The 12,200-nt window shown below is 43.1% G+C and overlaps 1 protein-coding gene across 5 annotated transcripts in view; it reads left to right on the forward strand.

The window, feature by feature from the left end:
* Positions 1–12,200, forward strand: part of FGGY (FGGY carbohydrate kinase domain containing) — a 149,808-nt gene that overhangs the window by 136,895 nt on the left and 713 nt on the right. For all 5 annotated transcript variants that reach the window (XM_009287409.2, XM_009287411.2, XM_019474173.1 and 2 more), the window contains one exon: positions 11,723–11,784. In XM_009287409.2, coding sequence (XP_009285684.1) covers positions 11,723–11,784 — 62 coding nt within the window. The remainder of the gene's footprint in view (positions 1–11,722; positions 11,785–12,200) is intronic.

Here is a 12,200-nt window from a genome sequence, read left to right on the forward strand (position 1 = left end):
CTGCCCTCCTTAGAGTCACAGAAGTTGTGCTGGGAAGAGCTTTCCCCCATAAGCACTTGAGGAACAGTGGGTTAGAAATTTCTCATTAAAGTGAGTGAAGGGGCAAGGTTTGCTTGGAAATAGGAGCCACAAGGTGCAGCTCACTGGGGGCTTCTTAAAAAATGGGAAATGGAATGGAACAGCAAAGTAAAAGTAGGAATGGTGACCGCCTGGGTGTTGTAAGGTGAGAGCGTCCCTCTGGAGGGATTCAGTGCTATTCGCCTTTCTTGGAGATAAAAAGGACACCTTATAAACAAGCTCACCAACCCTCCCACCTAGCCAAAATTTGGAGGTGGGAAGGTGGATTCTGTCTAGTGTGGTCTTCTCTGCAAGATCTCTACTTTAAAGATAACCCCTGGGGCAGGACGGTGCTATATTAGATCTCAGGCTGTGAGCCAGCCAAACTCCGCTACCACTTGATGACTCACTCACATGCTAACTGCACTTTTATTTCTCACTGGTGTGTTTTCGGACAGAACCAGCTATTGTTTTGGGCACAGTCAATTATAAAATGTGCTCTTTTTCTGTTTGCCAAATGAATACAAATGCTTTCTTAGAAGGTCTCCTAAGGAAAAAGATGCCTCAGATACCTTTAAAAATTCCTGCTGGCAATGCTGGGTGGCAGGTTTAGATTTGCTCATTAAAAGAGGTTATGTAATATTACTGTAATCAAAGGCTCTTTTATGGCTCTGGGGCAGGTGGGGATTAATAGCCCTTGGTTTTGGTTTTGTATAGAAAAATGTCAGGCCTGACAGATGATGTCAGTGATGAAGGTAACTTTTGACATTTACCAAGAAGAATAGTTTCTTTCCAATGAATTTGTGTAAGTTGGTGCCTACAGGTTTTTCTATGCAATAAATGTAATTGCAGTACACAGAGAGGTTGTCCACATAAAGAGGTTCCTACTTACAGGGAAGTTTTAATGCTAAAGAGAACTGTATTTACCATTTGCCAATGGTCTCCAAGAGATACAAGCCAAACTTTTTAGGAGTAAGGGGAGCAGAACACCTATTTTGATGTGACTATTACAGTTTCCTCATATAAATCTCTCTGAATTCTGTGTCCACAGGAATCACACAGTTCAGGTTGGGATTCTCCCTTACTGCTGTTAGAGCACATTTCACAACAGACTGGCCATCCCATCTGTCAGACCAGGCTTCCCAGTTTTCTAAGGAATCAAGAGCTTTCTAGAATTTTGTAGCAGTACGTATCCAGCATTTAAAGTGCTTTTTAGGAACAGCCTTCTTCTGAAAGGACAGTTTAAATGGCAGAAGAGCAAATGAGAGCAGTAGCTTCTCATCCCTGGCTGCCTCTGATTTTCAGACTTAGACAAGAGACGGTACCCCTGTTTTTAACAAAACAGGACAATATAATCAGCTGATCAGCATGCCTTGCTTCAGCTCTCACTCAGTTTAGTCACTTGTAGCCTCTAATTTGGGAAAGAAAAATATTTTCTGGAACAGTGTGCTAGAAAAGGTTGCTAACTCCTTGTCTGTGGTAATCATGGCAAGGAAACCAAATGCCCTCTGCCATAGACAGCTATCTTCTCTGTACTGTGCTTCACAAGGAGAAATGGCTATGAAGTCCCATTCTAAACTCTTAACAGATTTCTCATTTCTTCTACGTTTTACTCTCTACCCGCCATATGTTGGATATCTATAAAATATCAGTTTTCTCTTAAGTGATATTTTAATTTTTTGTTGGAGATAGGATGTCTGTAAGGTTACCAGAAAGGCTTTCTTCATATTTTAATGCAGTTTTACTCTCTGTTTTAACATCTCAACCTTCTACTGGTTTACAGTAGTGAAATACTTTTTTTTTCAAAGGTCTTGTGTTTTTTATGAGCCCCTGTCCAGCGTAATTTCCCAAATGCAGTCCAGATTGGGTAAAATGTAAGCATATTTCTGAGGTATAGTTTTTTTATAGTAAACCACACATCAGATTAACGAGATAAAAAATAATCCCAAATCAAAACTCAGAGCAGGGATTTCCCTCATGAACCTCAGGTAGGCACTGGAGCATGGCAAAAAATATATTTGAAAGATGAGGGGAAAAGGAAAGTCTCCTCAGCCAGTGTTGGAAAGATGGAAAGAGTAATTAGATGCAGAAGAGTGAAATGTCGCTAATAGTTTCATTTTCTTGATGGACTAACCCTAAGGCAAAGTGTAGGCAGAAGTTGTTTTTATGACAAAATCCCAGCTAGATACCCCAAAAATGCTAAAACCCACCAAGTGGGGAAATGAACAGAGAGACGTGTGCAGATTAATTAGATTGAAAAAATGTTTTGACAGCATAAGTGAACATATGGAAAGAATTGAGAGAATCTGATCCAGTTCCCCATGTGTAAATGATGCCTTAGCCATAGCTCATAAAGCAAATACAGATGCAAAAAAAAAAAAAAAAAAAAAAAAAAAAAAAAAAAAAAAAAAAAAAAAAAAAAAAAAAAAAAAAAAAAAAAAGCAAAAAAAAAGCCCCCTTTCCTATCCCCTCCCCCCAGTAAACCCCAATCCATTGCCAGATGGCAAATAAAAGTTTGAACTCAATGACTAAACATGAGGAAAGCTGTATGTTCAGCGTGAACGTGAAAAGAAATCAGCTGAATAAATCTGAATTTTGCACCTTAAAGGAAGTGGTGCAGTTCAACTAAATATTGTGTCAAGTACACAGCCAAGTGTCAGGATATCCTGTGCAGATGCAACTTCTCTGTTTTACCCTCCCCTGTCCAAATGACTCCTTCTGCTTTCTGTCCAGCTCATTTCTTTTGTTGTGCAAGTTGGCGTGGAAGCACACACCTGCCCTGCCTGTCCCAAAGGTTTTACCACCTAAAATTGAGGGTGAAAGCATTAGGACAGATACTGCAAGCAGAGGGTGAGAAGGGAGTCAGGCTTAGTTTACTCCATCACCAACAGCGATGAGTATAGAGAGGGCTGATTTAGCTTACAGCTATAGTGCAGTCCCCTGCATCAGGATCTGATGTAGGAATCTGCTCTCCTGACTCCCAGGTGAGCTTACTTTCTGTTAAACAGAGCTGCCTGTCAGCATAATGTTTCCAAGCCTAAAAAGTGGGTTAAATCAATATATTTTCATGTGGTTTATATGGACAAACCTTCTTAGTCTATTGTAACAGCGATGCTGTGTGTGGTTAACAAATTTATTCCACCTCAGAAGGGGGTGAGGGAAATGTACTGTCTGTCCCAGTTGGCGGTGTAGTCAGGGAGTCTCCCCTTTGGTAACGAAGCTGCCAGCCATGGCATCACCATCCACAGTGCAGGACTGGCGAGGAGGCAGAGTGGGCTCCAGGTTGTGGAAACCAGCCTGGTGGGCAGGCTGGGCAGACCTCTGTGCTGCTGTGGTTGCATCTTATCAGTATCTGTGCTAGCTGTATTAAAGCTATCTTGGATCTTCATACACAGACATTGTAAAGTGGACATACACTTCATGAATAATCTATACAAGCTCATGTCAGGGTAAGTGCGGCTAAACCATGCCCCAGCTCTGGCGCAGACTGCTTAGATGTTGCCCACAGACTGTTGATCCGTGGCACCCAGTGCCAGCAATCTGTGAAACTGAAACAGGAGCTGAACACTTGGGCTCTTTCCATTGCCCAGGTAAGCTGAAACCCCTGCTAAGCTGTCAAGTTTGCATCCAAGCAGCCTTGGGCACTAAGAGGTGCCAGCAATGGAGCCCTCACAAAGCAAACTGCTTAATTATTTGATAGTCAAAGGCAACTCAGGAGAGTGCAGAGTCAAATCAACAACAAACCAACCTATATTTAGTAGCAGTGTGGCTGGAGCTTAGACCCAAACATAGTTTCCAGCTGATAGATGATGTGGCAATCATAGCTGACCCTCATCCCATTCTAAATTTGGTCTGCGGAATAAGTCATTAATATCATCGCTAGCATGACAAGCCACCCTTTACAGCAGCTGCATTGCCACTGCTGCTCCTCTTAAGGCTTTGTCTGTTGGCTGACCAGCCTGGCTGAAGCACAAGCTCTGTCTGACACTGAGCTACGGTGGCCACACTGATCTGACACTCAGTGTAGTCACTGAAGCAGAGTAAAAGTAGGTGCTCTGGAGGTACAAGTGGTACCGTGGCCTTATCTGCACTTGTCTCTGCTGTTACATGATCTCTTTTCCATTTGTTCTTGTCTTTGATACTAAGGAGTGAAAACCATGCTCCTACAGTGCAGGACAGGTCGACCGATACGTACTTTAATGAGGCATGGAGGGCTGCAGTGGGATTGAGAGCTCTGTGTACCACCTATGATGCAAAATTAGGGACAAACCTAGAGTTTACAAACTGTGTGTACAAGCCAGACCAAACCTGGGGGAAAACAATGGGTGCAGCCTATTTCAGAGAGAGGTAACTGAAAATTAAAAGAGTAAATTACATGTCCCAGATAACTTGGGGAATCTGTTGCAAACTTTTTGAATCCTGATTCAGTGCTTGAACCAGAAAACTATCTTGTCGCAGTACTGAGGATCCATCCAAGGCCCATCCAGTTGGCCCTGTCAACTGAAGTTGGATGGTTTAGGGGTAGAATAACGTTGGGCTTCTTCTAAACTACCTGCCTGATTTCCCTCCACCACAGTAACAGTCTTTAATAAACAAATGCATAAAAGATTCCTCTAAGATGGGCCAGTGCTGTTATCTAACATATGGATAGTGAGATTCAAAAGGCCAGTGACTTTTCCTGGAAGACAGACTTGAACTCAAGTCCTGAGCTGGTGTCCTGCTCGCTGGACCCCCATCCTTCCGTCCTCTTCTCCCTCCTTCTCTGTAGTCTCACTTAACACAGACAGACAGAAACTCTCTCTCTTTCTCTCTGAGGTTTGATACAAACACAGAAATCTATGTTGGAACAGAGCAAAAGGAAAATACAGGCCTGTGTGAAATTTTCCACCTTTTCACTAAATGAATGAAAGCCAAATTTTCACACTTTGGTCTTAGGTGTGAAATTTTTGCTCAGCTCTAATATTTATCCATAATGTGTTTTAAAACTTGGCTTGGTCCATTCAGAATACCACAGAGAATTGAGTTACAGATTTTGGGCTTTGTGCATGCTGCCAAGATCTGCCCCTATAACTCAAACAAATTTAAGGGGGGAAAAAACCTACTAGAAAAATATTGTATATGGTCCATCACATGCTTTCTTCATGCAGTCATATACCACTAAAAAATAATGTTCTGCTAGGGCTCTGTTAAATAAATACATTCATGTAACTTCTGTAAGCATAGATAAGACGAATTTTGCATCTCCAAACTATTGAGTAAGCAATCCCTAAATAAAAGCCTATAAGAAAATAGCAGCCTTGCTTACAATTCTTAGAAAAGTTTAAAAGTATTTCTTGAACATCAGCATTTCAAGAAATCTGTTTGTTCCCCTCAAATCCAAATATATCTGTGACTGGACTTCTTAAAATGATGTTAGTTAGCATCTGTTAGTCTCAGCTTATGTGTGCAGAATAGCGATGAGTGAGAGAGGTTCTTTCCTGTTGAAGAACAGTAAAAATGATTACATATAACATTATTTACTGTATTTGTTATGAGGACTTAGAAGTGTAAAGAAAGTCCGTCTGTTAGTTTGAAGGTACTTACACCTGCTGAATTCTGCAAATCAGAACAAATCTGGTGGGAAAGAATGTTCCTACCTTTCAGTCTATTGTGAATGGGGCAACTTTTTAATTATTATTCCTCTGATGCTGGATCTGTGACAGTAGAGCTGTACAAAACCACCAGAGAGTCGAGACTGGCCTGAGTGGAAGTCTGGGTAATGTTTTCAGGGTAATGAAGGTGAAATTCATGTTGCCAAGCTCTGTGTGGTTCAGAAGTCGAGACTGACCTTCCATGCATACACTCGTGTCATTCTCAGGAATATGTGAAGAAGCACGTTTGCTGGTACAGATTTCTCACTGCGTTTGGCTGTAAGAATGGCAGCATTTGATCGCTTGGCTTGTATTGCCACAATAAAAATGAATATAATTTCCTACTTTTGCGTAAGTACTAAGATAAGGTGAATTAACAACTTCAGCTTGGGAAGAAGAAGAGTAAGCCATGCATCTCATTCCAGCTTGTTCTGAGATTCCTGAATCAGTTATGTTATAATTTATGATCCAAAACTGGTTTACAGCAGAGTTATTTTTCATCCTTCCCATCATTCGTAAGCCAGTCATTCTTGGTGCAACAGAACCATGGCTGTCACTGGACAAGCCATAAACCAGCAGTGTTCATAGAGAAAACTTGCTTAATTTGCATTTGAGTACACCTTTTGGTTTTCATATTGTCTAAGGATCCTTCCTCCAAGTAGCTGGCACACTGTTGCTGTAACTGGAGCATGGCATACCCACACAATTTGGTGAGCTTTGCTGTATGCTTTTGTATGTGCAGGCCAAATGCTTTCAGCCACTGAAATTGTACAGTAAAACTTTAGATGATATGTGGTTGTTTTCACTGTTAAGTTAATAACTACACTAGGTAAAAGTCCAAAGATTTCTTGGGATTATCAAAACAAGTAAGTGGGGAGAACACAGCTGGGAAATTGCATTTGTGCCCGAATGCCTCATCCGTTTAACTTTGGATACAATTTTTAAAGTACCTAAGTAAAGCAAAAGCCCAAATTCTTAAGGGGACTGATGTTCCCAGCTCATTAATTTCAATGGGATTTAGTTACTTGACTTCCTTACCTAAGGCTGACGTTCCTATATCTGATTTCTCATTTGATGTATGCTTTTAAGAGCCTACATCCCATTAATTTTCAGTAATATTCAGCCACGTAAGTCCTTGAGTCACTACTGAAAATCAGACTTAGGGTCTCTTCGCAAGTGGGCTAATCTTCCTTGGCTCCCTCTGTAGTCCCAAGGGAGGTGGGCTCCTCTTGTGGGATGAGCAGGATCATGCTGGGTGTTCTGAGATAGCCCTTGCAGGAGCCCATTGACTAGGGAATCGGAGAAGACCAGTCTCCCAATCTAAAGCTAGCCCCTGTAAGCACCTCCTGTGGGCTCCTGATGCCAGGCTGACATGCTTTTCCTGGTGCCTCCTGGCGTGACAGAGTAGCTTGCTGCACTATGTCTGTCACACACTGTTAAGAACCTTTTCCTTTCCATTATTAAAGGGACAACGGTTGAAATTTCCAGCTTTTACGTGCTGTGTCAAAATAGGGTTTCCCTAGGAGATAGGGTTTTCCCTGGGTTCCAAATAGGGTTTCCCTGGGAGATGTACTGCCTTTTGAGATTACCCTGGTGTCTTAAACTTATCCCCTGCCCCAGATCACGCTGAAGAGCAGAATTCAGCCACCAGTACCGAATGAATTTGAGTGACTACTGACCTTCCCAGCTGGGTCGCCCTTCCAGCAGCAAAATGGCACCTTGTTCTGAAATCTTGGTGGGCCTTGGAGAATTTGGTTCCCTGGGCCTGTGTTCCTTCTGTCCTGGGCAGGGTAACCCCGTTTGACTAACTCTCTCCATGGTAAGCAGAGTGTTTACTGGCTTGTATCTGTCTCAGCTTTGACACTCTAACAAAAGGTTAGGAATCATGAATGCGTCCCTTTATTTCTGCTCCACAGTGCCTCTCTTTTTTTCTGTGTAAACCCTTCACTTGCCTCTTGCCCAGCCTTTAGAAATGGTGATCAAATGCGAACTTTCAGGATTTATTTATAGCATAGTCTTTATGGAAAGAAAGAAAAGAAATGATTAAAAAGCAATTTTACAAAATATTTTGTTTTAAGAGAGAATTCATTGTGTTTAAATCACTGTATTCATTGTACTGTCTAGACTGGCAAACAGAGAAGATAGAGCGTCATTCAAATTAAGACTGTGAAATTCTTGGTGACTGGAATTATGGATTTGGATGTCAACCCTCAAACAAACTATTTCTGAACAGCAGTATTATCACTTTGCTATATTTAAGGCTTTGTTGGAGACAGAACAGTGCACAAGGTTGATCTGATTCAGTAATGCGATTCTAATGTTCCTTTGTTTCCGATTTCATTATAAATTCATATTTTCAATGTTCTGTTCCTCTTTGTCCCCAGAAAATTGTTGAAAAGACTCTCCTCTGGGAGTAAAGTTTTTGTTCAAACTAACAATGACCAAACTGACTTTAAAAAACAAAAAAACACACAACCGAAATGCAAAATAAGAGAGGGAATTCATTTAGGATATTTTGAGCAACCTAGAATGAGTGAGTTGTTGAAAATTTTTGGCTGTGTATTTTTTTAACGTTATTCCACATTACCGTGGTAGTTGCTGTGACCTCTGGGAGTAAAGTTTTTGTTCAAACTAACAATGACCAAACTGACTTTAAAAAACAAAAAAACACACAACCGAAATGCAAAATAAGAGAGGGAATTCATTTAGGATATTTTGAGCAACCTAGAATGAGTGAGTTGTTGAAAATTTTTGGCTGTGTATTTTTTTAACGTTATTCCACATTACCGTGGTAGTTGCTGTGAGATCTTAATGCTGTGGATTCTCAAAGACCTATGTATTTCCAGTAGATTTAAAAATACAAAAGCGTTTACCTGATAAACTGGAAAGACTGCTTTGGCATCTTCCTCCTTAGCTAAACGTGGACAGATGGGCAAACCAGCAGAAGAAGATAAGCAGCAGCCGGGCCCTGTTTCCTAGTTTAGATCAGGGCTTGAGGGACCAGTTTTCCTTTAGGGACCTCTCTAGCCTGTCCTGATCCCGGCCCCATCATAGAATCACAGAATCATTTAGGTTGAAAAAGACCCTTAAGATCATCGAGTCCAACCATAAACTCGGAGCAGCGGCTCCCTCCCTGGCTGCCCATCAGAGGATGGGGCCTCTGTGCCAGGGATTTCAGGTTTGAGGAGACCTCACAGGGAGCATAGGAGGCTTTCATCAGCCTTATGGAGACTTGGTTTGGCCCTTTGAAGACCACTGCTGCGAAGCGCTTGGTCTGAAAGCTGGAGTGTCGCAGGTGCCCCGTGTGGTGTTGGGCCCCAGCAGGGTGGCAGAGGCACAGGTGGCGAGCGAGGGGACGTGCAGGAGGGAGCCCGAGCCAGGGCCGGGGCTGCAGCGGCCGGCGGGACAGCCGTGCCGACCAAGGCTGCCCTCACACCTTCCACACCTGGTGGAGTTGGTGCTGGTGTCTGTTCTCTCTTGAACCAGCCTGAGGAGACCTGTAGTTAGATGAGTAACAGCGTAAAAATAAAACCTGTCTGAAGATACGTTTATCTCAAAAGGCTGGCTTATTTCCCAAAGATGCATTTTTCAGCACTGGAAGTCGTAAGAGGCCCCAGAGTAAAACAGAACATGAGTGTATAGAATACTTACAGCAAAAGCAGAACATGTCCTGGGAACGGCGCTGTCTGTGTCCTGTTCTCTTAACGCGGCCCAGAACGGGGCAGCAGCAGGCAGATCCTGCGTGTGCACGAAGGGGGTGGATGGCAAAGTTTGGCCCTCCCTTTCACTTTTGTTATACCTGAGAAAAAAGTGGATTTGTCTGAGACGTTTAGACCCTTAAGATGTCTTGGTTTTATTTTCATGCAGTATCTCCAAGGCAATTCAAGAAGAGATGTAAAGCAGGGAACAGAAAGCAAGGCGACTCTTTCCATTAGTGAGAGTGCTTCGAGGGGCTTTGCCTTTGCCTTACGTTTTCTGTAAGACACAAAACTATCTATCTGGAAAAGCAGTATTGATTGTAACAGAGGGAATTGTCTTTTACTTTGAGGGGTTTTTTTCTGTGTGTTCATTCATTTTTTTGGGTAGCCTCTAAATCCAGCTGGCCATGTAAAGGAGTTGTAAAAGATAGACTATTGTAAACAGGAACAATGCTTGAGCAAGTATCACCTGTTAAAGAACAGGGAATAAATGCCCATTTCTCTTACTGGGAAAGATATCAACCTTTCCGTGCCAGTATTTTAATCTGGCTGATGTGCAGAGTCTCTGTGCCAGCAGGCTCACATGTCCCAGAGGAAAGAACACACTATCTCACTGGAAGTGTTATTTCAAGGGTGTTTCTTGGGCAATCTAAGTCCAATCAACTTCTGCACGTATGAAAGAGTGTAGGCATATGAGTGCACAGAAATACTCCCTGCTGTTTTATCAGAAGCACTAACAGAGTAAATCCTGACTGCACCATCACTGGCAGCGCTTCTTACTTTGGTAGAGCCACGATTTCATCCAGTATTCACCACCTGAAGTTGACAAATGTAGAAAGTAGGTGTTCCACGTTCTAGTAGCACACTTGGACTGGCGGTATAAAAGGACGTGTTGATGCTGAAGGATGAAGCAAACATGCCCAGAACATGCCAGGTAACACTGCAGGTTCAGCCAGCCAGGCAGGGCTGGGGACCGCCTGCTGCTCTGGCACACAGGTGGCATCCCAGGCACTTTGTGCCTAGCTGAGCAGACACTGCTGTGCATGGGAGAAAGAGTACCTGCTCTCACGGCCAGACCACTTACATCCCGGCATTTAGGTCACAATCATATTTCTTTAACACAGGGGAAATGGGAAACCAGGAGATGTAAGGTCTGCCGGTCATCTTGCTTATCCTCAGAGCCTCCCTGCTTGTCCTGGGCCAGTGAAACTGTGCTTACATTCCTCATCTACGTTGTAAAGTTCCAGGAGATCCTCAGCTGTAAAATGCTGGATTAGCAGGAAGCAAAGATTTTACTACAGCAGATATTACAGCCTATGAAATCATCCAGCCCTTTTAAAAATCTAGCCATGGTATTTGACTAGATGGCTTTCAGCAGCAGCACAGGCTGACTGTTCTCCAGGGGTCATTCTGATACTCTCACAGTGCTGTGCTTTAGGCACTAACATTAAAACCGTTTTAGGGTCCTGCTTAGAAACTATGAACACCGACAGAGATTTAGTCAGACACTGATTCTTGAATCCTGATCTTCTATGTTTAGCACTGTTCCATCTGAAAGCTATTGCTTTAATGCTCCTTGTGAAATAACTTCCACTGAAAATAGCCTGTGCCTGCTGCCTCCACCCTTGCCTGAGAGCTTGATCTTCTATTAACATCGGCGATTAGTGTCTCATTCCGGTGGGATTGCTCAGGAGAATCCACAGAAAATCAGAATCTCAGAGAGATCAGGAAAGGAACCGAATTATTCGGTCCTCTCCCTTCCACACGGGACTCTGTCCCACAGACTCCTCCTGCAGGGAATTCTGCAAGATCTCTTCATCTGACTTTGTTTTGGCCAAAAGCAGAGCAGGATCAAAGTCTGTCTCTTAGACCTTTATACTGGAATGTGAGGGCAGCTGTGGGCTCCGTAACAGAACTTTGCAAGTTACCTTTAGCTTCTGGAGCGCACACGAGTCCTCCCTTGCTGCAGGGAATTGATACTTTAAGAATATGATTAAGGGATCTCATGTAAAGTATCGTTTTATTTGAGAAATCTCCCCTCCAGGGATGCAGTGTTTAACATTTCCTTTGGTTAGTGTAAATAATAAAAGATAAGTCTGTTCTGCCTCGGACTCCCAGTAAGAAAGAGGAACAGATTTTGGTTTACTGAGGGGTTTGCAGTACTTTGTTCTCATGACTACTATATAATGGGATTGAACATATTTTGTGCCATCTGGCCTGTTCAGCTGAAACAAAATACATCAGTAATGTTCCGATTGGTTTTGAAACATCTTGTTCTTGTCAAAAAGTATTTTAAATCAAAACAGGCTTTTCCAGTTTGTGTTTGTCTTTTACTAGGAGGCCATGGCGAAAATGGGGAAAGTTGGGAGAGTTGTGCAGCCTAACCACGAGCATAAAAGGTAATCCTGACTTTCGTGTGTTCATCCGTGAGAATTTACTGAAGATGAAGTTAAGGTCTGTCTCTTTACAGCTCTGCTTGAATGCAGTAGTATTTATCACCCAGATTTTCTAAGGATTATATGGGCATCCAAGTCTTTAACCTGGCTGAAGGCAGTCATTTGCTGTCAGTGGGATGTGAGCACCGTAGCCTGTAAGTCTCTGCCCACGCCCGTGGCTTTCCGTGGCGAGCAAACGCCACCAGCGCCGCGAGGGACGGTTCCGTAGCTGCCAGGAGGTCAAAGCAACCGAAGCCGCGTTTTCAGAGCGGCGGCAGCTCCCGACTCACTGAGACCTTTGCGTAATTTCACGTCTGCTTCGCCAACGAGCTGTATAACCCCGAAAGGAACCGGCGCATGGGGGCGAGGCGGGGGCGCGG

This window comes from Aptenodytes forsteri, unplaced genomic scaffold (genome assembly GCF_000699145.1).
Source record: "Aptenodytes forsteri isolate BGI_AS27 unplaced genomic scaffold, ASM69914v1 Scaffold119, whole genome shotgun sequence".
Lineage (NCBI taxonomy): Eukaryota > Metazoa > Chordata > Aves > Sphenisciformes > Spheniscidae > Aptenodytes > Aptenodytes forsteri.